The sequence below is a fragment of the Meleagris gallopavo genome, chromosome 1 (genome assembly GCF_905368555.1).
Source record: "Meleagris gallopavo chromosome 1, MGAL_WU_HG_1.1, whole genome shotgun sequence".
Lineage (NCBI taxonomy): Eukaryota > Metazoa > Chordata > Aves > Galliformes > Phasianidae > Meleagris > Meleagris gallopavo.
In genome coordinates, this window is record NC_139404.1 from 131,618,840 (window position 1) to 131,644,910 (window position 26,071).

General features: G+C 41.6%; 1 protein-coding gene across 2 annotated transcripts; it reads left to right on the forward strand.

The window, feature by feature from the left end:
• The first annotated feature begins 1,165 nt into the window (after positions 1 to 1,165).
• LOC100542672 (interleukin-1 receptor type 2) lies at positions 1,166 to 21,731 on the forward strand. 2 transcript variants are annotated; one of them, XM_085214311.1, is made up of 9 exons: positions 1,166 to 1,376; positions 8,011 to 8,138; positions 8,238 to 8,496; positions 9,991 to 10,165; positions 11,279 to 11,453; positions 12,174 to 12,239; positions 13,541 to 13,676; positions 15,758 to 15,903; positions 17,146 to 21,731. In XM_085214311.1, exons 1-9 carry the CDS (start codon positions 1,372 to 1,374, stop codon positions 17,271 to 17,273), a joined length of 1,218 nt encoding a protein of 405 aa, XP_085070437.1. In that variant the 5' UTR covers positions 1,166 to 1,371; the 3' UTR covers positions 17,274 to 21,731. The 2 variants fall into 2 exon arrangements, with proteins under 2 accessions (XP_085070437.1, XP_010726144.1); XM_010727842.4 differs by lacking the exon at positions 1,166 to 1,376 and adding an exon at positions 4,686 to 6,893.
• Positions 21,732 to 26,071: the final 4,340 nt, after the last annotated feature.

The window sequence follows — 26,071 nt, forward strand, 5'->3', positions numbered from 1 at the left end:
ACTAATGTAATGAATTAATTGTACCAATTCTTGTTTTATTTGGTGCTTCATGGTGTGTGTGCACCAACTGAACAGATGAAGATCTGCAAGAAAATGTGATGTGGCAGCACCAATCTGAGTTGCTTTTGCATTTCATCTTCAAGAGTGTAATGGTGATGTTGGGATTTGCTCTTTTTCTTCTGAACTGATCTGATTTCTCCTAACTCCTGTTTTCAAACATGCTGAATTTTTTCTCCCCTTAAGAAAAATCTGTTTATATTAATTATTTATTTGTAACCCTTTCTTCCATTGTATCACTCATCTAGCACAAGTCTCACATCTTCTCTCCATTTTTTCTCAAGCCACTCTTGCTGCCAGTCAGAAGTGTTGACCGTTGTGCCATTAAGCACAGGACAAGCAATAAGCAGGAATAAAAGACACCGCTGAAACTTTGGTGTCTTTACCTCCATATCACCTACATTTTCATATGTTTCACACTATGACACCCCACTCAAGTCCCACACAATTTCTATGAAGACTTTTCATGTCTTGGTAGTGAAATAGGAAAGAAATACCTTCGGTAACTGTATCCACTGTAAGAATTTCATGCTCCTGCTTCTTAAAACAAGTGACTGAACAATACTATAAAAAGGATATTAAAACTAAGACAAATGAGGAATTTACTGCCTGCATCAAATAAATAACTTCATCTTTTGGATGAAACATAGATTTCATTTAGGGCATCTAAAAAACAACGAATGGTCAGTGTTACCCTCCCAGTGCACTGATAGCAATCCATGATCAAGACAAGCTCAGTTCTTCACCACTCACAGGACATATATTTGTCACTGTTTCTCAGAGCTAAGAAATTACTTTTTACCAGTTGAATTTAAGTTCAGCTAACAAAAAAGGCAGTGAACAAAAATTTTGTTATCTGTTTTTTGTTTTGCTCGGCTTCTGAATTCCTTGTTTTCTGCATTGGCTGCTTAAGCCATCCACTGTAACAGAGTTAGAAATCTTACATTATTCCTAATGTTCTGGCTCACATAAGTCATTTTTCTTGTGTGGACACAGTTCCTTCCCTGTCTGCTGTTTCCATGGGCTTTTCATAATTGTGGTTGTGGTTTTAAATTCCCATATACATTTCACATGCAAGTCCACGGAGCACATTGTGTTGCATCATATATCAAAAATGGTTCACAACTGCAAGCACCATTACAGTTTTGGGAGAAGAGAGAAATCAACTTACTCAGCAATCTCAGGTTTGCTTTTCTGTCTTTCAAAATGTGTCCCCTTCTGACTCAGTGCCTGCGGTCTGAGAAGATGCCATAGAGGTGGGAAGTGTCTGTTTGCTGTTTTCCTTGGCGTCGTTTGCTCCACTAGTCATCCTCAATGCGGTGAGTGACCATGCTTGTGTTCAGCTATGTTTAGAGGTACAGAGGCATGGTAGATGGCACGTGCTATTGGCTTACTCTGACCAAGCAGGGGAGTGACTGGTAGCTGAGCAAACTTCTTGAGCTGAGCTGCTGCTTGTGGTCCACTTGCCCTGTCAACCATCATCTGCAGAAATACAATTTGCTCTCTACAACAACCTGAAAGGAGGTTGTGGCAAGGTGGGGGTTAATCTCTTCTCCCAGATGACAGTGATAGGATTAGAGGTAATAGCCAGGGAGGTTCAGGTTGGGTATTAGGAAACATTTCTTCTCCAAAAGTGTGGTGAGGCAGTGACACAGGCTGCCAAGGGAGGTGGTGGAGTTACTGTCACTGGAGGTGTTCCAGAACCATGTAGATGTGGCACTGAGGGACGTGGCCTAGAGTGGTCACAGGTATGGTTTGACTGTTGGACAGGGTGATGTTAGTGGACTTTCCAACCTTAATGATTCTGTGGTTCTCTGAAAGAAGTACACATGCTTCCGCCTTTGCATTTCAACAGTGACCTGACTGTCTTCACTCACAGCAAACAATCTGCACTGGTGAAGCTGCTTTTTGACACACCGTAGCATGCCCATACGTATTTTTATCTGTGGGTAATGAAAAGAAAATATGAAACTTTTTTCAATTTTTATTGTAATTTCAGAGAAGCATTCAGATACGGTGATGGTGAGACTATCATTACTCAGCAACTTGGATTACCCTCTTCATTTCAGTGCACAGAGACAGAGATGCGTTACCTCTTCATCTTTCAAGAATCAGCTTTGCACAGTCTGCCTGCACTGCTTGCCCACATTGCATCATATGTTACATAGAGAGTACCCAAGGAAGGTTTTCTTCCTTAAACCCAAATCCAGCAAACCCCACTTTGTTAACAATCTTCTCTTTATTCCATCACTCTCTATGGCAGTGTTTCTGTGCAGATGAGTTGACCTGCTGCCAGCAGCCTGTGCACAGCACCACTGGACAGGAGAAGACCACTCCATTTCCTAGAAGGAAACCACAAACCCAGATATGATGTGTGCAGTGATAAGAATGACCAGCACAGGGAGAGCCTCAACCAGCCCTCCTGTGCTAGTTCTGACTCTGTTTGGGCTGAGGGCAGAGGAGGCACTGGAGAGGATAAACATAGTCTTCTGTTGTTTGAAGTTCTTGTGGCTTATTGCTGCTGGCTCTGGGCCTTTCCAGCTCCTTAGTCCCTTGTTGCTTGTTAAATTCTACAATAAGGGTCTCCTCCTCCTCCTCCCTGTTCTCCCTTCTCCTTCCAACTCTTGCAGTATAATCTGTCTTCCCAGGCTGCCAGGTTGCATTTGCAGTGAAAGAAGCTGTTGAAAACTCAGGAGCCATGGGACAGCAGGGAGGCAGCCTGCAACCAAGCTGTCACTGCTCTTGCAAAACAAGCACCCCTCCATGTTTCTTGGCCTGCATCTCCCTGTTCCTCTCATGTACCATTTAAATTAGTATATGAAAGCACTTATTTCTCTGGAAAAGCCAGCAAATTTTTGAATTCTTGACATCTGATGCAAATCAGGCTAGTCCCTCTGCTCAGTCTTACTCTTTCTGTCCCATCTATTTGGTGTTTCTTGGAGTTGGACAGCTTTTCTTCCCTTTCCATTTCAATGCTCCCCAAGAGCCCATCTGGGAACTACAAATTATTATAACCAGGTTTGCTCATATCAGTAAGTCCAAGAACGTGTGTTGGAGAAATAGCTGTGTTTTATTTTGCATTGTCTTGCCAGTCAGCTTTCAGCATTCAGTATTTTTTAATGCCTCACCACCTTATTCTCATGTGAACAGAGCAATTTACTCCTGTTTTTAATCATGTAGAGCTGACTCAGCCAAGCCGAGTAACAGGAATAAATGGTAATATCCATGTGAGTGCAATTCCTGGATGCCAAATAGCATCAGCCACAAAAGCTTGGACAAGTTCCTCCATCAAAGACAGCAGAACCTGGTAGTCACCAGAAAAACCTGGTCCTTTAGCTGTCCATAACACAGATGGTCTTGTTGCTGCTCCACAATGCCTGAATTTTCATGAACTGCAGATAATGAGTAGACATGTCTCGTTTGTGGAGGTCTTTTGAAACCTAGTTTGGAAGACACTGCTAGAATATTAAATATTATTTGAGATTTTGGTTATTTTATTATGAAGAAAAATCCACCCAAATGTCGTGAGGCAGCTGCACGTTGTGGGAAATAGTTATCTGGTGAGATGAGCAACAAGTGAGACATATAGGGAATAGCCTGCTCTTCAAGTCAGGAATTTCACAGCAATTCTCCATCATTTCAAGCAGTATAAATGAATCATCTGCAGAGCAAAACCACAGAATGACACCAGCTTCCCTAAAAGTGTCTCTATGTATGTATCTGCTAGACTTGCATATTTCTGTTTATAAATAATAATGACCACAAAGTGAAATGGTCTTTTCAGCAGACAGTTCCTAAAAAAATGCTTATCACGTCTTTCGTTTTTTTGCTAAACTTCTTTAAGCTAGACTTTTGTACTTCCAGATAAAGTATTTTGACTTAAAAGTACTGATACAGATGTGTGTGATCACAAATTTTCTGAGATAAAAGACGGCTAAGATCTTTTCTGAAGGACGTTGATTGAAATTGTTAATCCTTGTTAGGACTGAATCCTTGAATCCGAGGACAACATGTTACCTAATTAATAAGTATTACTATTTTGTAGATAGCTGGTTTTGGTCTAGTTTTCAAAAACAGGACAGCGTAAGTTGTTGCACTGTAAATTTACTTTGAATCATGTATCCCACTTCAGATGTATTTTCCAAGGCACTTTGTTTTCAAATCACCTGTATTTGTAGATGTATGAGGAAAACTGATCACTAATGACTCTTACAGATTGGAGACCCAAATCGTTGCCTTATGGAGGGAAAGTCAGGTAGATCCCTGTCCCAGTGAGTGCTGATGGGCACACAAACTGACCAACTGGCACTGGTTGTACCTGAGCAGAAGGATAGGTTGCACCTTGTCTGGACAAGGTAGTCATGGGTGAGGTGGGAGCAGAGGGTGTAAAGTGGAGGGAAGGAAAGGGCTGGAGTGAGGTAGAGAAAGGCCACGAAGGGCCATGAGCTGAAGTGGTTGTAGCAGAGGGATTTGTGTGTATGTGTGTGCATGTTAAGAGCATGGGACACATATTTACAGAAGAGCAATTTGTGCTCGTTCTGCTGTTCACTAAACAGCTTGCTATCAGACGGCTTTATTCACTGAACGTAATTAGCACAGGTTAGCACAGGTATGTGCAATCTTTTCAAAGACTTCCAACATAATTCCTTGCATTTTTGCTCTATTTAGATGTGATTAACGTCAGCTTATTAGCTGGGAAAATGTCTGGTTGCCATTAGCTGTTGGAGCATGTCCAGAGGAGGGCCATAAAGATGACCAGAGGGCTGGAGCATCTCCCTTAGAGGGACAGGCTGAGACAGCTCAAACTCTTCAGCCTGGAGAAGAGAAAGCTCTGGAAGGACCTCATAGAGGCTTTTCAGTACCTGAAGGGGCCTACAGAAAAGCTGGGGAGGGACTTTTTAGAAGTAGATGTAGTGACAGGACAAGGGGAAATAGCTTTAAACTGGAAGAGGGTAGATTCAGACTAGACATCAGGTAGAAATTCTTTATAGTGTGGATGGTGAGACACTGGAACAGGTTGCCCAGAGAAGTTGTGGATGCCCCCTCCCTGGAAGCATTCAAGGCCAGGCTGGATGGGGCTTTGAACAATCTGGTCTAGAGGGAGGTGTCTGCCTATAGCAGAGGGTTGGACCTAGATGATCTTAAGGGTCGCTTCCAATCCAAACTATTCTATGATTCTTTGATTCTATGATTCATTAGAGATTCCCATCTCTATTGCATAAGTGAAGGCTGTTGTATAGTAATAGTCTGAACTATTTCATATAAAATGGGTCATTTTATCTGACAGACCTTCTGTTTGGCTGCTGTACACTGACCTGGCAAAGGAAGGGCTAAAATCATCTTAATTCACGAGTTTGGATGCTCAGAATGCAGTGCAGGGTCTCCAGTAAACCAGACTAGTGCTTTTGTAACCCAGACAAGAGCATCTAATATGAACAGAGATAAGTCCTTTCTCTTGACCACGGGACAGTAGCTAATGTTATTTGCATTATCAGCCTTTTTGGTTTATGGATAACAGAACTGTCTGAGGAAAATCAGACAGCCACAAGTGGGTCTGATAGCTATGAAAATCCTTGCAATGACCGTGTTGATCAGAATATGGAAACTATAAGACCATCCCAGATTGAAATATGAAGCTTCATGATTCCTTCCCCATCATTTACTTCCTGAAATTACAGTAATATTGTGGATAATGCCTGAAGAAAAGAAAATGTGCAACCTGAATTTATGACATATCCCCAAAGGCTGCAGTATGTTGATAGATGCCATCAGCTGTATAGTATTTCTCCTTGTAGAAAATGGCAGTATGATCTTAAGTGTTTTTTTTGTTTTCATTTTTGAGTGATTATTTGGTTAGTGAGAGCATGAGGAAGCCTTAACATCAAGTTAGGATCCTGGTGCTCCAAACCAGGGCTGCTCAGCTGAGGTTTGTCTGAGATCTGTGGGCAGGGACCTGTGTGCCAGCTTCAGCTCTGGGAGGTCAGCCAGACACCACACACTGCCAGCGGTGACGCAGTGCATGATGGCTGGTTTCCCAAGGATCAAGAGGCTGGGAGAAATACTGAATTGCCCACAGGAGGCATCACATGTCTGGACAAGGCAAAACTGACTTGTGGTACTGTTGCTGACTGAAGTCTTCCATTGACTGCCCTCTTCTAGAAAGGTGGAAGTCAACATTACCACATTTAGTAACCCTTATCTTACTATTCCACTTATGATCCCCGAGACCATGACCTGCCTACATCTGTCTATTCTTCATACTCCACTGTGAAGACAGCCTCCACGCAAAGTATGACACTGAGATGGTGTCATGGAAAGAAAGAGGAATCAACCCATTTGTGATTCACAAGCTATCTGAGAAATCACAAAAGAGGAAAAACCTGCCATATTGTCCACATGAAAACTTGCAAAACACGTTGTGTGAAGACTGCAGTTACTTTGCTGCTGACTGTGCTGAAGGACACCTTTTGTTACCCATGAGAAATTTTATTTAAGGCAGAGTATAAGAAAGTCACGTGGAGACATGAGTGTAAGCAAATTACCATTCGTCAGAAAAAGGGAAATTTAGTCATATATTTAGCAGTCATTTCCCCTTTTTTGGGAAATCCAAGTGCATATTTTCTTTCTCTTTGCCTGTATTTCCCTCATCCTCACTCTACGGAAGGAAAGAAAGATAGACCTAAAATGTCACTTGGTTTTGACACAGATCTGATTGGGCAATGAGAGATAAATTTCCGCTGTGCCTTGAGTTAAGCTCTATATAAGGTCCATACCAGCAATTTCATTCTCACGTCTTTTCATGAGAAACTAATGGTTGAAAGGATGCAGAACCACAGGTAAGTGAATCTTAACAGAGATCTTGGAGTGAAAGCTATACCTAAAAACTTCTGTTTATATAGGGCCTACGGAGACTGCTTGATATTAAATTGAAGGGACTGAATTAAATAACCAAGTATTTTGATTAAGCTAAGGATATAAGAAGAGAGCAAATCTCCTCCTACAGTATGTTCCTTGCGTACCTTGGGGATATTAATGCAGCAAAGGGAGTCACTAGTTCCAGATCCAGGTGTGGCCCTGCGAAGAGATACAGCTCCACATCAGTGTGCTGGAAATGAGTGAAGACCTTGTACTATGGGAGGCAACTCAGTGTTATGATGCTGTATTATTAAGTAACAGATAGACTTTGTGCTAGCTGTTGTGCTCACGCCCATATGATAGCTAATGAATGACTTGGAGCAGATAGTTTTGTTTTCCCCTGCGGTCACTGCCAGATACCTAGGACGTGTTGTTCAGGGTTTTTGTCATCATTTGCTTGCACCGATTGTTATAGTGTTCACACGAGAGAACTCACATGTGTCCCAACAGCAAGGTGGGTGCGCACACTATGGGAGTCAAAGCTGTTGTCTCGGGAGATAAATTTGTTGGAGACACTGAGAGCTTGGCTCTGGTTATACTATTTGCCTGCAGATATGTGCTGCCCGGCCTACTTTGGTAGCCACAGTGGAGAAGATAATGTGGCAGAGGATTAATGAGAGCGTAGAGCCTTAGCAGAGACTTGAAGAGACTTTACTGCATCTTTTCTCCTGTGCTTATCCAAACAAGCTACATTACAGCTAAGTTGAAGCATCTGGCCCATGCCTCAGTCACAGCTTATTGCAAAATACAGAGAGCTGTATTTTTCTACCCTTCTACCGTGGGGACAGCAGCATCTTGTGGTGTGTTGTTTGCATCTCCCAGAGTGACAGGAAAATGACAGACAAGAAGCATTTGCACTAAGCCAGATGCTTTTGTTCCACAAATTATCTTCCCTCAATTGGGAGTGAAGAAGGACTGTTGTTCACCAAGGAGTATCAAAGCTTATCAAGTCTGGAGTTAGGAGAAGAATAGTAAACCCTTTAGTTAATGTTGAGTATTTTGATTGTATCTTCTGTGTCATAAAAAACTTGCCTGCAGATTTCAAGACATTTTCCCTCGATCTTCTTCCCATTTCCTCTGGGAAAGAATGCATGGGTTCTTCTTTGCCCTGATTACATGCACAGTGTGTGCCTCTGCTTTCAAGCTCCAACAAGGGAAAAGCACAGGTAAGGGCATGGGCTTGGTTGTTTCATTTTCTGTCTCCTTTTCCTTCTGTTTAGTATGCCTGGCCAACAGTAATGACAAAATGTCTCTAATTCATATAGAAAACTGCCCAGATCACACCATGTTTTTCCAATACTACTATGAACTGCACGGAGAACCTGTGGTTCTGAAATGCCCTTCCCCCAGATACAAACATATGGATTTTTCTGCATTGACACATAATATCACATGGTACAAAAATGATTCAAAAACCATGATATTAGGAAGAGATGAAGATCCAAGAATCTGGGCAAAAGGAGACGCGCTCTGGTTTTTGCCAGCAAGACAAGAAGATTCAGGAGTGTATATCTGTACCAGAAGGTAGGTGTTTAAAAGGAGGTTCAATTCACTAACAAGGTCACTGTGCCTAAAATAGATTAATTTGAGTCCAGCTGTCCTCAGAGCTTATTTGTGTAAGATCATTTCCTTACTGACTTTATTAGGGAAAAAATATGGAAAGTTAGAAATGTTAGAAGTTGTGTCTCCTATACGTATATATATAAACTGAAATCTCAGTGCATATTGACAAGCTTAGTTGTTCTATAATCTCACAAGGAAGAAGTGTACATGAAAGTTTGCTTTAGCTTATTTTTCTCTCAGTCAGGGCTGCAGTGAGCAGAGGTGTGCTGCAAACAGGGTACTCTGCAGATTGCAACTCCTACATCACAGCTTTAGAGAAGCAGATACTATTATTTGCATTTCAGATTGCCTTATAAAGAATATGCCAAGTCAGCATTCTGAGATTCTTTCTTCTTCCCTGTTCCTTTCTCCTGAACTTTATTTTTCTTCTACTTCACATTTTTAATCAGAATTGGATTGCCTTGGCATTGCTGGATGATCTCACATGAGACTCAATGTGCGTTTATGGGGCTGGGATCAGACTTGTGGTACTACGGTGGTTTGCAATGTGAGCTCTTTCTAGGTCGTTGTTTTCTGCGTGTTTACAAACTGACAGCTTGTATAGTTTTGAAAGAGGAAGGGGATCTGGTCTTGTGGTGGTGTGAGGAAAGCAGAAACACCAGTGCCACTGGGGCTTGAAAACCATATGATACAGGGTCCTTGTCCCTGCCAGCTCCTCCTTCCTGCCAGTTCCTCCTTCCTGCCACCTTCCAGGGCACGCCTGGCAGTGGGCACCTCACTCCACGTTATCCAGTATCCATATGTGTCCATGGATTCCAGATGTAGTAAAATGTTGTGAAACCTGTTTGAGAAAGATATGCAGAGACTAAGTAGATAGCTTCACTGCTAACACTGTTACAGAATTGATAGAATAGAAACAAACCCTATGCTCCTATCATTGAAGTAGAACATTTCTTCAGCATGCTATGAAATGAGGGTAGAAGAAGAGGATGCAGCTCAAGCACCTGTATCCCCCAAATGACTTATGCGTTTTGATCCTTCCTGGGGCTGGAAACAATTGCCACTTGGGACAAAGAGAAAGAGATAAATACTATAAAACTTTGAAACCTTCTTCCCTGTGTAAAATAATATGTCCTCAAGGAAAAACTGCTGGCTGCACAGTAGCAACGGCAGATGTATTTTAATACAGTGCTTTAAGGTTTTAATTTCTCCCTTACATTGCAATCAGTTTTCACAGTCAAGACCTCTTCCAAAGAAAGGAGTGGAGAGTTTGTGACATATCTGCTAGTATTTAGGTGGACGTGTTATCCCTCCTTGTAAAATCAAAATCGTGACTTAGTCTAAGGTGGCACAGCAAGCTTAGTTTACACAAGAGAAGAAAAGAAGAGGTTTGAAGGGTGCCGCTTGAGGTCTCCTCACCAGCGTTGTGTGCTCATGTCTACTTGCTGTCTTCAGGAACTCCTCCTATTGTGCTGAGGTGTCCATCCACCTCACGGTCGTGCAGAAGGCAGCTGCTCGGGACATCGCCTATCCCCAAGTCCTCTTCACTTTCACCTCTGGAAAGCTCGTTTGCCCCAACCTGTGGGAGTTTACAACAAACAGGACAAACACAGAGCTCCAATGGTACAAGGTAGAATTTTCAATTTCTCTTTATGCAAAATCTAAAATGCTGTCTCATTTGTAGACGAACATCTATCTTCACTTTCTGTTTGTCCGGAGCATTGTGTTGTTAAATCATGAGCAATCTAATGTTGTAGCATAATATACTGGGAATTTATGGGACAGGTGTATGTATTTTAGGAAAGGTTCTCCGGGGTGGGCTCAGTGTGGTCTGAAGTGCTCCACGGGGAGTGTTTTAAAGTCCAGCTCACCTAACCCGATTCCAGGGTAGCCGTTTCAGACTAGGCTTTTCTCTTTGGTGCTCTGCTTCTTTTAACGGCCCCTGTAGGGAATTCCACAAAGTGGGACCTCCTGTGTGAGCTGTTCAGAGGAGGTAACCTCCTTATAAGCAGGAGGGAAATCAAATTTTTACATGGTTTAGATTGTGATAGGACGAGGGGGAATGGTGTTAAACTAAAGTGGGGAGATTTAGATTGGATGTTAGGGGGAAACTTTTTACTCAGAGGGCAGTGAGGCACTGGCACAGCTGCCCAGAGAAGCTGTGGTGCCCCAACCCTGGAGGCACTCAAAGCCAGGTTGGATGGGGCCCTGGGCAGCCTGAGCTGGTATGGGCAGTACTGCCCATGGCAGGGGTTGGGGCTGGGTGGGCTTTATGGTCCCTTCCAACCCAAAACATTCTGTGATTCCATGATGACTGAAATGTATTTGTCTGAGAAGAGTGCCTCTGAATATTGCTCTTATGAGGTCGTGTACAGAAAGCAATACTGTAAAAACCTTTATGATTACCATAATTTATTTTTCTTAGAAGAATGTCTTACGTGATTGCTCGTAAGAGCACTCCAGAAGTAACTTAGTATATTTTTCCATCTTAAAATGTGTGAGTTACTGGAAAGATATGTTAAAGTAGCAGTTCTTCATACATCATATAATGCTTCAGAACATTCTGGTGAGGAAAACATGTTCATAGAACTTGAGTTACGGTGGGAAAGTGAAACTGCACAGATTCAACAGTGATCAGCAAACTTTTTGTAAGAGAGAGACAAAGATAAATAATTTTGTCTGGAGGTTACACAGGGTTTAACCACACCTATCTGAGCTGTAACAAAAGTTGTCCTTTCTCCAGGATGCTCTGCTTCTGGAAGATGACAGTGAAAAATTTGTATTTCTGAAGGAGTCGTCTTCTCTGTTCTTCACTTCTGTATTACCTACAGACTCCGGCTACTACACCTGCAAGATGGCTTTTCCGTATGAAGGTGTCACATATGAAATCACCAGAACAATTAAACTGCAGACTCTTGGTAAATACTGAGCACTGAGAACACTTAAGAAAGCTTTTACAACAGACGGTTTGCTGGTGAGATCAGGGAGAGGAGCTCAAATTCAGTACTGCTAAGTAAGGTAGAAGGCACACTGGCTTTTGATGCTGAAACTGGGGGGGTTTCCAGCAGTATGGCTGGCATAGCTCTTTGACTAACCTCAGCTCTGTGGCTAACCTCAGAGCTTGCCCTCGCATTCAGAAGCACATTTGCAGGAGGCAGAACTGGCTGTCGCAATGGCAACTGCCCACGGTCTTAAAACCGAGTAATTAATCTTTCAGGGGGCTGGAGGTTGCTAAGAATGACTTCAGAGGGCTTAGGAAATAAAACACCGAGTATTCTCTCCAGAGCTGGGGAAAACCGTTGTTTCCCAAGGCGGTTTGAGCCGCTGGCGCGGCTGCTGCTGCGGGGCGCCCGGCGGGCACCAGGGGGCGGCCGGAGGCTGTGGCAGCCTTGGGCTCGGCATTACTGCGATCCCCTGGCTATCCCTGCCTTCCTCACCCATCACCCGGGGTCACGATGCCGGGTTGGGCCCGTCTATCCCCGCTGACACAGTGCCTCTGGTTGGGTAATGACTCTCCTTGCCGCGGGGTTTAGAAACAAGCTGCTGTGTGGGAAGTGCAAGATGTCGAGCCGAGCAGCACGTTACAACGCCTGTTATTTCTGTCGTGGTAGCAATGACTCTGTTCTCTCTGTGTGCAGAACAAGAAAAGAGAATTACCCCCATAATTGTGTATCCAACTCAGAAGACAACGTCAGCTGCTCTTGGTAAGGATGAGCATTATTTTGGAAGTGTCTAATCGGAAGAAAATTAGATCAGGTTCCCTGATTTGTACCCTAATTCGTTGGCATAAACTGTTGCAGTTCTTTTGGTCTCAATTATATTAACTGAACATTGGTGCTGTGGTAGTTTTTCACTGTAGTTTTTCCTTCTTATATCTGCAATAAGAAACTATTTTCATAAAATCGTAGAATCAGCAAGGTTAGAAAAGACCACTAAGATCATCTAGTCCAATCATCAGCTCATCACCACCATGCTTACTGAACATGTCTCCTTGTACAAACCAAAGTAAAATAGCTGTAGATTTTAGCAACAAAGCATGAGAGGTATGTTTGCGTGCTTAGATCGGCTGCTCAGAGTTCCCCCTTTATCAAGAACATAACGCTTTTCAATATTCCCCCAGTCAACCCTAGGTTGATGGGTGGCTTTGAGTGAACCACCCAGTTCTTTTGAGAGGAGACATTTTTCATTGCTTCTTATTGTTTGAACCAGAAAGTTATCTATCACTAGCTAGAGCATATCTTGCAAGAACCTCAATTTTTCTTCAAAGATGATGTTGTAACAATGCATTTCAGTTGCTTTCCCTCATTTTAGAGAATGCCATGTATATTTGACACTAAGGTCTCCTAACTTGGGTATTATACACACAGCTATGTCCCATGAGCCTTAGTTTTCACTGCCACTTTTCCTTCTGCAAGTGTAACATTGTCTTTCATTTTTTGCCTGTCTGCCCCACGGAGTGTACTGGATTCTCTTCAGCAATACTGTATGATTATTGAGCCAAGTGTTTTCCATATGAAATAAATATCCACTAGTGTGAGGGCTCCTTATCCTTAGCTCAGAGTTACAATAATTATAGAAACATTTCTGAATTTTTGCTTGGTCACGTTGTCCCCGTGGGTCTCATCTAGAACTGAATGTCCTCGCCTGCATCGCTGTGGGTTAGACCAATTGCTCTGGAGCAACCTTGCCCCTTGAACTGCAAAACAGCAGAAGGAGCATAGAAACACAGCTTTATCTCCTGAGAAATATGTATTGTACAAGGATTGATAACTGCTGGAATGGAAAAGTAATTTGCTAAGTAGTGGAAAAGACTGCCAGACTGAATTGTCTCGCTGCCAAGGAGTAGGGGAGCAAATGCAAGCTGGGGCTTAACATCAGTTTTCAGTGTAGTAGTGCTTGACATGTGTGGGAACTCGATCTCCTATCAGAGATGCTCTGTTCACCAGGAGAAAGAGTAGATCTCAACATGCTTCTGAACGTTTTTTTAATCTTCCTCTGCCAACAGGCTCCAAGATGACTCTCCCATGTAAAGTATTTGCTGGACCAAACAGCAACATCTACACTGACGTGGAATGGTTAGCGAATGATACCACGATCGATGTGGTTTACAAGCAAAACAGAGTTATGGAGGGGGAACGACAGTAAGTTGGGCGAAAGTGTTTTCTTGTGGTTGTGGTGCAATAGGGGCTTTCAGCTGGATGCTAGGTAATGAAATGGCATAAGGAGAGCCCAGAAGTAAAGGAGAGAGCTGAGAAAAATAAGCAAATGAAAATATAAAATCAACAAAACAAATAAGTGCAGATCAGCCCAAGCAGAGAGAGGTTTCTATACTGTAAATGAGCCAACAAAGAGCCTTACATTGAAGCACAGTTTGTGGGTAGCTGAGCTGATGTATGAGTTGACTGCAGTGGAAAGCAAGGGGCCCTGATCCTTCCCAGTGCCTGTCTTATCTCTCTTCTTGCCCTGTGCCAAGAAAATGTCAACATCCTTGCCTGGCATTCGTGTGATACTTCATGAACCTCTGAATACACTGAGATAGCAGAAAACTGTCTATGTTTTCTGGTTTGCATTTTTTATTATTGTTATTCTAATTATTATTAATTTAATTACTGTTATTTTTCCCTTTAGGATTGTTACTTTATTGTTAGTTAATAGTTAAACTGACTCACAAAGATGCCCAGAGAGTGCTAGTGCTGGCACCAGGGCAGCACCAAGCAGGATGCTGGTGGGAGGGAAAACATCCTCTTACCATGGTCCATTGTCTCTCCCTATCTTGAGCCATTATCTGAGTTGCCTCACAGCTGCATACCTCAAGACTTTTGACATTTTGCCTATGCTGTTAACAGTTAAACTGGTCACTCACCAGATATGTTCTACCCAAACTGCTCCTGGCTAGGGATTAGAACTTAGCATGATGCAAAAGGCATTGGCAATAGGATCTGGGGATACGGCATCCCTGTTTTAAGGGGCAAAAGTTTTTAATATTTATGGATGTGGGCTGTTTTCAGCCTCAGGGCTACATAACAACCTGGGCACGTTGAGTTTATTGCACAGTTACAATCAGACGTAACATTGACAGCTGGGGATCTGAGCCTTTATGTGCTTTGATATTCCTCACAGCTTGACTGAGTATATTAATTTATAATGTTGTTTGCATGAATAAATGAGAAAGCCTTGAAATCACGGTGAGGTGCCTTAAAATACACAGTGCAACAGCAGGAGTGTCTACAGGATTTAGAATAGAACAACACATATGCTTTCTTACTTAGACCTTTATTGCTGTTGCCACTACTGCTGCTGCCGCTGCTTTTGCTGCTGCTACTATTACACATTACTACATAACAGCATAACAGAGGAGGGAAGCTACACCAGCTAGGGATCACAAAGAACCCATGGAATGAAGCTGCCTCAGTTCTTCTGGGTGCCTCCAAAGAGGCATTATGTCAAAACAGGTCAAATACCACTGGGAAAACAAAACAAAACAAAACAAACAAACAAACAAACAATTTTTCACAGAAGTCTGTGTCAAAGCACCCACAGCCAAGTCGCTGCCTTCCTGTGGTACTGACCCAGAATGTGTGCACAGGCAAATCCATTGTCATGGTGCATAGCAAACCCATGAACAAATCATTACAGAGCAGCTGGATAAATTCTCCAGCAGTGACTAAAAGATATCCAGAGATAATATTTGCACCTAGAAAACCCCTTTTCAGTAGTTGCACTGTTGAAGAAATCAGGCTAGAAACTTTCTAGACAGTTGCTTGTACTGAAATCTTGAGTTTGGGTGAATGATAAGCAGGTATGGTGGCTCAGTTTGCTGAGAGAAGGACTGCAGGTTTGTGTTTTACATATGTCCTCTCCCAGAATCAATCTCATAAACTAAATAGGTAGTCAGAGAGAAGGAACAAGATCCTTCCACGATGCTGTGTGGGAGCTCAGTTATACACAGTTCTGCTTGCATTTCTTCCCTCCCTTCATTTTTGCAGGACAAATCTAGACTTTTCTTTCTTGGAAGAATCAGTGAGTGCAGCATGGATGCTAAATGGAAAGGAGACTCAGTGAGTTGGTAGAACTAGTCTGGGTAACACAGTGTCCTCTAATGCAGAGGAGCTAGTTCAGAAACGAGCAAATATCCAGTGCAACTTCTTGCAACGTGCTGTTAGAATGAGCTGATAGATAGTTGATAAAAGGAACTCACATTTAATTTTCCTTTTTCTTACAGAGAAATCACAGAAAATGGTGAGAACTTCATTGAAGTGCCACTGATTTTTAAATCTGTGGAAGAAGTGGATTTTTACACAGATTTTAAGTGTCTGGCCCAGAACAGATATGGATCCCAAGTACTGCCAACACGGGTCAAGCAGGAAGGTAACTAACTTGGAGAGAAACAGGCTGCAATTGTTATACTTATTCTAAATCTAAATTACAATTGAAGTATTTTGTGCTTTCAGACCTTAGTATTAGGGTAATAATTGCTTGGGAGATCTTAGTTGCCTCTTTCACATGTAGACTCAAAATGCACAACTTTTTAGAATAGTATGTTCACAAAGAACACTTTCTGTAGGTCACTTGAAGACGTTTTCCACAGGCATAAAAATTTGTGCTGGTATATCTGTTTGCTGGATGAGGTTCAAATACAGACACGTTTTGTGAAATGATGGCTCCATTGAGACTACTGGCACACTCTCACTGGATGCAATAAGGACAGATCTTACCCAGTTCCTCAACAAGTAGGAAAAAAAAAAAGACAATAGCAAAATAAAGATCAAAGAGTTCCATTTCCTCATGCAAACTGCTGCCAAAATAACAAGAAATATAAATAACGGTGGCTGTTGTTATTTTGGTTCCTAGTGATGGAAAGAGAAGCCCTAAACTCAGTGCAATTCATGTTGTGACTGTTGGCCAAGAACCAGCTGTAAAAACAGTATGAAGCAATGCTAATTGTTTCTTTGCATAACACTGATGAATCACAAAAGCTTGCTCACACTGTGTTAGAAAGATACATGAAAAACTGCAGTCTTCATTATGAGTTGTATCTCATAACCCACGCCAGCATCTTATGATGAGGGACTTGTATTCACTTATCTATACAATGCGCTGCCCAGGTCTTCCATGAGCTGCACAAATATTGCTACAGAGGAGGCAACCCATGAACCAGTATAGGTCTGCATAATCCAAAACTGAGGAAATTAGGTGTATTTTGGGAAGAAGCTCACAGTCTTGTCTTGATCATTAATAATTTTTCAAATGCTCCTGAAAGAGCAGAGAAAACAGTTCACAGAGGTTAAGAGTGGACTAGCTATTACGTATTCTCTTTCCGTGCGCTGCCCTTATTTCCTGCTTGAAGTGTCGCTGCTTTCACCAAATTAAGATGGAAAGTATACAACCACAATGAACTGTAAATTCTCACCCTCCATTGTTTTCCAATACTTTCCTCCCACCCTGATAAACATATGTCCCAGAGCATCAATAGACCTCTTCCTTTCAGAAGCAGTTAGGCCTTCTGAAAGGTTAATTTGCAGACATCCTTTTTAAGGTGGCTTCTCCTCTTCCTCATTGAGCATAGAGAACCATGTTTTCTGATAATACATCAATTCTTTATTTTTCCAGCTGTTGGCTTGCCCTGGTACATTGCAACAGTTCCAGTCGCATTGGCTTGTGTCTTCCTGGTGGGAATATGCATACATAAGTGCTGGAAGCAGAGAGCTGATAAAGGATACACAATGGCAAAGGTTTAAGATCTGCTTTATTCTCACAACAGTGAAAAATTCATCCTGGCTATCTTTCATGAGAGACACAGAGATACATTTTGGACCAGACACACTTCTTTTCCAGCAGATGGATGTATATCAGCTTTTTTCTTCTTCTCCATGTCTTCCATGATTTGATTAAGTTAGAAATATGTTTGTATAAAATGCTGCTTAGAAACAGGGAACCTACTTCTATTGTTTTGCGGCTAGGCTGCATTTTGAAATGCAGTGTCCCACGTACATGCCCTTGTTATGAGGCAGGTAAGGAAAGTTAGATTATTTTCTCCTTTGTATTTCCAATAGTTTTATCCTTTTTCGGCGGGGGAAGGTGTGGAGAAAGCTGAGAACCTTAAAAAAAAATTATACAAAAACCCAGTTCAGTTCAGTTTCAGTTTTGGATACCTCAGTACAGAAAGGACATTGAGGTGCTGGAGCAGGTCCAAAGAAGGGCAACAAGGCTTGTGAAGGGCTTGGAGAATGTGGCCTACGATGAGAGACTGAAGGAACTGGGGCTGTTTAGTCTGGGGAGAAGGGGGCTGAGGAGAGACCTTACTGTTCTGTTCCAATATCTGAAAGGTGCTTACAGCGAGAGCGGGGCTGGTCTCTTCTCACTGGTGACAGGACGAGGGGAAATGGCCTTAAGTTGAGCCAGGGTAAGTTTAGGTTGGATATCAGGAAACACTTTTTTACCGAAAGGGTTGTTAAGCACTGGCATAGGCTCCCCAGGGAGTGGTTGAGTCACCATCCCTGGATGTGTTTAAAAACCGTTTGGATGTGGTGCTCAGGGACATGATTTAGCGGAGGGCTGTTAGAGTTAGGGTAGTATGGTTAGGCCGTGGTTGGACTTGATGATCTTTAAGGTCTTTTCCAACCTGAGCAATTCTATGATTCTGTGATTCTATGAAACAATAAGGAAGCTTTCTCCAAAAGGGCTATTCTGCATCAGTGTGAAAATGTAGTTTCCTTCTACCCCCAAATTCACTTTATTTTTGTTTTAAAAAGCCAGTCTTTCCTTTTTTCCTGAGCCTAATACAGTTGTCAACTGTAAATCTATGAACTTTTTCAGAGAATTTTTTTTATTTTTTATTTTTTTTTACAATTCAGATAGTTCTTTACATTAATTGGTTGCCTCTCCCAGAGATAAATACCTCAATGTAATGGAGTAAGAATAGTGTACACTGGAGAATTCAGTTCTCTTGCATCTGCCAACATCTCATATCCAGAGATTCATAGGCAGCTGTAACGTTGTTATCTTTGCCAAGAAAAAAATTTGGATAATATTTTAGTGTTTAGAAAGTCATTTGACTGATACAAATAAAGTTTTATTCCTGGAAGTGATTGGACAAATTATTAGTAATAACGGATATTCTTGTCCTTTGGTCTTCCAACTTCTTTGCTGGCCTGCTTCTCCTCTCTGATATGAATGTAAAAGTCTTTAATAGATTCCTGTAAAAAATGTGTCTGCACCAGTGATGCAGTTTTGGGAACCATGCATCCTTTACATTGAAGTATGCAGTCATGATGCAAAATACTGCCTATTTGGCTTTGTCTAACTGGATTCAAGTCTTGTTAAAAATCAGAAGGGAGCAATAAATAATCATTAACAATGCTGCACTTTGAGAATCAAAATGAGTAGAAGAACCTGGTTGTTCTCTCTTCCAAGCAATACACGACAGTGGATATGTAGTTCCACCATCTGTATTATCTTCATCTGCATAGGAGGGGAAGAGATCCAGCTTTAAGATTTAGATCATTACAGATCCATAAGTGACGCCTCTCATGGACAACGAAGAAAAAAATTATTTTTGGTAGTTCAGCCCAGATACTTTTCAAACTCTAAGAAAAAAATAATCAGGAAAATTTTGGCTTCAAATAAACAAATTTGTAAAGTAAGAATTTTGGAACTGCACGGAGTCCCACAAACTACAGAGATGAACTACTCTGGGAGAGGCCATAATCAAACTGCTTTCCACCACCACTTAGAGTTGGCTCTGAATTTACACCCCAAAAATATTTGAAGCATTTCAAAGGAAGGATGTGGCTTGAATTAAGAAATCCTTAAGTCTATTAGAAGAAATTTTCACGGCTTATGAGATTCAAGTCAAAATTTCTCTTCAAGTATTCTAAATGTTTTATGTGAAGATACAGGAGTTGGATTTCTGACAGTTTGAGTCAATGACAACCAGACAAGACCACAGGAATTATTGTTTCCAAGTGCAGGATATTAAAGACAATGAGAAATAATACACATATTTTATGGGCGGATGTGAAGAAGGTTGCTGAATGTGCTGGAAAATGTTAGTTTTCTTGCATATGTGTTCTTTGAAGGAAGAAAAATTCTGAACATTGCTGGAAGCAACATGAGAAAAAAGAAGGTTTTAGGTACATCAGCAGTGTTCTTTTTTCAGCAATTGCTATTCCCACACTAGAGAATTAGGTTTTTCAATAAATGTAACCTTTCAAAATGTAGTTTGCCCTTCATATATGCTCTATGAGTAGCATGATGACACATCTGGCTGTAGGAGAGGAATTGGATTTCACTCAGTATTGGAAAAGAAGTAGAACTTGTTACATGGAGTGCTGGTGCCAGAGAAAGTTAATACCTCAGACTGTCCTCCAAACTGGAGAAAGAAATATGAATGTGAGATAAAATTTGGTCATAAGGAGATTTGTGGTTTACGTGATGCCTTGAATACAAGGGGAATGTAAAGAAAAAAAGGATCATCTTTTATGAAGTAAGTGGTTTTTGCTTATTCAAACAAACTACACAACATAAATGTTTTGTATTGATGTAAATAATTGTAATAAGGTCTGTATGTTCTTGAAAGTATTGCATGAGAAAGGAAAACTAAACAAAATGAAATGCCAGTGTGTGATTTGGGTGGGAAGGAAGGTGTGCAGTGGCTGTTTAGGAGTGCTACTTCTTCCAGCAGAGGAGCTCATCCCCTGGCATCAGTGACTCTGTGGGACTGCAGAGGCTCTAGGATGGGATAAGTCCTACAGCAGCTTCTGCTCTTACTCTGTAGTACTGCCTTTTCACACCAAAAGGCAAATTAATCTTTATGGACCAGGTTCTTTTCCTGACTGTTGCCATTGTCAGAGCTGTCCCTGCTCCTCTGTCTCCCAAGGGATTGGGGTGGGATTGGGTAATAATTCTCTCTCCTGCTTCCAGGCTTTGTAATATTTGGTCCATCCACTGACCCTTGAGGCTGGAAATGTTCAGCAAGCGTCAGTGAACGTCAATGGGTGATATTTTTTGTGCATTAAGGAATTCAGTGACATGCCTTTGCTCCATCCACACTTCCATGTCAGACTGCCTTGTGTCAGACCATCCCTCTGCTGCCATCCGTCACATGGCAACAAGACGTAACGGAATATTGGTGGGAAGGTTCAACCTCTACTGCTATCCCACCAACATCCGCGTCTGACATCATGAGCCAATAAAATAAAACAGGAGACATTACTTTTGAAGCAGCCCTCAAAAAATATGTAATAATATCATTACAGTACATAAGTAACAAAACTTATTTTAATTGCTAATATTTTTTATCTAAACATAAATAGATAGCAACAAAAGCATAAAACCAGTGAGATATTTGACCCTGTTAATGTGAAACCAATGCATCAGGTTGGTTGTGATTGCAATTCTTAGGTGTTCATCAGAGAATTTTTGGTGAAATTTTTGCTCTTCCTGTGCTTCATCCATGAAAATAGTTGTTCACAAATGTACATACTGACAAAAATGATGACACAAATAATGTGTGACTGTAAAGGGAGGGATGTTTTTCTCTGATAATTTGGGTGTTATAAAAGAGGGACATACAGAGATATATGATCAGATTTTTGAGTTGAATATCTGCTTGCAATTCTATACACACCTTTTGAAATTTTTTAGGTAACGTATTTATGTCAACTGAAAATGGAGTTGCAAAGATACCAAAAAAACCTGATGATTTTTTTTTGGCAGCCTTGAAACTTATTCTCAAATGCCTTTATCACAGTGGAAAGAAAAGCTGCATATTTTTTGCTGTTCAGAGGTGTGTGTTTGGACAATATATCATAATCCATAACATTATTTGCCATCTCTTGAGTTAGCACTGCACTATGCCTTCCCCATGCCTTGATTTCAGTTCAGACAGTGCCAACTGCAACAATGTGTGGCTGTTGCTGAGTGATGGGTGCACGCTCAGGGCTGAGCCAGGCCACATGTGGTCTTTGGCCTTGGGTTGGACATGACTGGTTTAATGAAGTCTAATATATTTTGAGGAGAAAATATCCTGAGTCTCAAGGCAGACCGAGTCTGAGGACTTAGTTGTACCTATTAACTTATAATAAAACCTGAAAAAAAACACAGTAGAAGAGATAGTCTCTTCAATTCCAGGGCCTGGGGCTCTGCACCTCAACATTTCTTTTCAGAAAAATCAATGATACAAGGAGGGGGAAGTTTACAAGCTGGAGAGGAGAAGTAAGCAAGAGAAAGCACAAGAAATGTGAAACACCATTGCCAGAAATTAGGCTTTAAATACAGGAATAACTGATGACAATGTTTGATGATTATTTCCAGTTTGCAAGACGAGAAACCCAGGAGAGCAAAACAAAATAAGGGATTCATTTTGGAGCTGAGAACTCCCTGTCCTCTCCTATTGGTTATAGAAAGAAATAGTAGATTTAAGCCCAGAGACACCCTTTCATGCAGCCAAAGTTGATGGACTTTCTCAGGAAATGACTCTAATGCTGGCAGCTCCCTGAACAGAGCAAGGACACGAGCTCACACCAAAGAAAAATACTGCAAAAAGTTGGAAGGCAAGCACAGAAAAACAAGCTGAAAATGCCTGGCTGATGGAAAAATATTTGTGGCTCATGGACAGCAATTAATGGCCTGGAGGGCAGCCATAGCTATTACAGGAAGAAAAGAAAGTCATAGTGTTTGTGGGGCAGAAGCAGACCTCCTTGGGACTGGAAGGTCTGCTGTGTGATGGCAGGCAGTCCAAGGGCTTATTCTCCATGGCAGTTTATATATTAGCTGATATACATGATGCCAAGGTGTTCAATAACACAGATCAAAAATAGCAGTGGTCAGTTTTCAGGAGAGACATGCTGCTGTCTTCCTGAAGTTCCTCAAGGTAGAGCTGGACACTTAATAACAATGGGGACACTTTCAAAACCTTACAGAGACTCACCTATCAAAACTTGGGACATTCACCCATTACTGAATCCTTAATGACGAAGTATAGTTTGGCTCATTTGATTATGTGTCCCTTCCCTCAATGTTGGGTCTTTGCATAAATTGAAATTATCTCAAAATCTGATTACAGCTTCAGGCAATGAGTTCTTTTGCAATGTGCTAACTGAGCCTCTCACTCTCAGTCCTGATAAAAAGTACAAATCCTCTCTTTCCGTTCTCTCTTTCTCACTGTTTTTATTGTTTGGTCATCTGATGCATAGCACTTTACTTCTGTGTACTTAAGTCTAATAGACCTGCAAGTCCTGGTGGGCTCTGGTTTCTTTGTGGACAGTGCAGCGTGATCAGCTTTTCTGTCTTGTGGGTCTTTCATGGTACAGATATAGAGGTCTTGTTTTGCCTTAGTTATTGAGGATTCATCCATCTGCTTAGCTGCAGGCTAAATGAATCATCCTGTTTGCTTGTTTTGTCTCCTAAATACACTTTGCCGTAAGTGCTAGGGAGGCCAGACTATGACTGGAAATAGTTGTTACCACGTTAGTTTACTTACAAAAATTATAACTCTCAACTAATATATGGTTTTCAAGCTGGGGACAGAGTTGAAGTGAGTAAACAGAGTATCATTACAAGTATCCTCAAAACATTGCTACCAATCTTTTCCTTTGGACTAGGACTTACCATGACGTGTTTTCAGTCAACTCAAGTGCTCTCCAGAAGGGAGAGTCAGCAAACAGCGATGGTTTCTCAGCTCTTGTTGCTGTACCCTATCTAGACTGTGAAGACGAGAACCTCTTTCCTGTGGAAGAGAGGTGCTGTCTGCTCAGGGGAGAAACAGATGCCTTACCTCTGGCCACAAATTTTAGTTGACTTGCTGAATGTAAACCAGTAAAATGTCTGAGGACATACTGTAGAGAAAGGTCACAAATTCATGCCTTCACATATGAGGGGCGGAGTCCCACATGACTGACTGTTCCTTGTTAGGAAAGAACAGATAAGCAAATGCTATTTATTTGTTTATTTTATCACACAGACAGAGTGCCATTTAGGAAATATGGAATGGGGGAACATAAGAGATGGCAGAGGGTGATTTCCTGCAGGGAGGGCTGTGAAGTGCTGCAGACACAGGGGGATGGAGATCTTGTGCGTGTAAATATTCCAGGTAAAGAAGATGACAAATGCATAACCAAAATTATACTGGCCACTAATCACTACACAACAGTGAGGTCTTGAAAGAGCTTCTCAGCAGGAGTAAAGGGGAGGAAAATATATGACTTCTAATGTGAAGCTGGGTATGGCTATGAGTATGATTTGATGCACGTTACAGCAGGGGGTCTTCCTGCAAGGCTACATTGTTTCTTGCAGCTATGTACAATTTATTTCCATTATTTAAAAACTCTGGAGAGATGCTGATACAAAATGACATCTAAATGTTTAATTATTGTGTAATTGTCATTTCCTCTGCTAAAATCTCCACTGCAAAGTGTTTACAGCCCTTTCAAGCTCTTAAGAGATGGAAGTAAAAAGAATTACATGCTACACACAATTACTGGATACCTTTGTAGTCATGTCCAGTGACCTAATCTGCTTTAAGCTCTTCTTGGAGATGCCAGCTGCCCCTGGAAAATAGTCCTTAATGAGTCTGCTTTCCTATTGGAGGGACTGATCCAACCTCTACACAAAACTGTGTTGTAAAAGATGAGTTATCTCTTCCTATGACCCAAGTGCCTGTGTTACGCAGAGATGAAGAGGCCCTCAAACCCTTTTCTGCTCTCATTCACTCCATCTCACAGATGTAACTTTTGACTTGTTTATTTTAAGGCTTAATAGCTGCTCCTGTGGCTTTCACACTTGGTGGTGCACTGGAAACCACAATGGAGAAACACTGTCATGGTGAGGGTTATCAGGAGCTCCCCATCAAAAGCCCGCAGCGTCGGCACACTGTGCAAGCAAGAGTGAAGTCTCTATCAGTGATTTCAGAACACTAGAAACAAGGAGAAAAAGGTGCAGCAATGATAAGTCACGGTAGCACCTGATGCACAGTCCTGGCAGTGAGCCTCTGGGGATAGAAACCAGCTGCTGAAACATCACTGTAGTGGGTTGGCAGAAGATGTTACAGCTCCTGGGATCACATTACAGGATTATAGCCTGTGCCTGGATATTATTTTTAAATTGAATTATAAAACAGAATATTGATTGATATAGATGTAACACTGGCCCTTACTTAAGTCAAATCTGTAATCGTCAGTCTACTCAGTACAGAACACACTGGCTATCCAAAAGCAGCCTGAGAATTGGTGTGTATACCACTCATCAGTTTTGCAGTTTAGGTATACTTCTTGAAATATTTAACATTTGCATTCATTAGATTTCTTTTTGATTAAGAAAACAAATTACATCCTACTTCTAAAATGACATTTATAAGTGTATCATGGGACTTCAGTCATGTTTTTCTTAAAATCCAATTGTTATTATGCAACACTTCAAGGAAGTCTGAGCATGTTACAGCTTGTTTGTGGAGGCAAAACATAATTTACAAAGATCATCCTTCATGTCATATCTCTCTAGGGAATTGCTCTAGTTTCAGCACTTACGCTTGTTTCATCTTCCTTTCATTTGTTATTTTTGTAGCATGTATTTCAGCAAAGAAGATGTGAGGATATCAAGGACACAAGGAGTTAAGCTCATTCTCTCCAGCTGAATCCCCTCACCAGCGTTACAAATACAGGTGTCTCCCTCTGGGCTCATTGAGCCTTGCTTGTAGCTCTTGAGGCCACTTCTACATGGTGAGGTGTGTGCAGGCCTCTTACAGGTGAGCTCAGCAGGTATATGATTCCCTCTGAGTGGATGCTACCCCCATTTACCTGCCTTCCAATGAAGAGCACTCATTCAGGAAACCCAGCAAATACAAATAGGACTTATGTTTCCTCATCAAAGAGGGGAAGAAGATCAAAGAGACCTGTCCCTGTAAGCAGTAGTCTTTTTCCTTTTTCTTTTCCCAAGACATCTTGCACAGGAATGGCTGAAAGAAGACTCCATTGCATCTTCACTGATCTTACTTGCCAGAGGAGGTTCAGGTTGGATATTAGAAAAAATTCCTTCTCAGAAAGAGTGGTTAGGTGTTGGCACAGGCTGTTCAGGGAGGTATTTGAGTCGCTGTCCCTGGAGGTGTCCAAGAAAGATGTGGATGTGGCACTGAAAGACATGGTCTGAAGTAGCCACAGACATGCATTGATGGTTGGACTGGATGATCTTAGTGGTCTTTCCAGACTTAATAATTCTATTATCTTTCCCTCTGCTCCACAGGCAAAAAGGGGAGATGGCATGTTGTGGGCCCTGCCCTTTCGGATGTGGGAAAATCAAACAGAGCAATCTGAGTGGAGATGCCAGGTCTTGGTGTTTAGTTTGCTGCAGAACAGGACCTAAGAGTCCTAAATTTGGCAGCCTTACTTGACAGCAATCTAGAGCTTCTGGGCTCTCAACTCTTGCCTTCAAATGAAAGCAGTTATGTTCTGTCACTGAAAGGAACATTAGAGGGGGAGAAAAAGGATTTAAAAAGTGGCCTGCCATTATAGGTTTATTGAATCAAAACATAATTGTAGCCTGA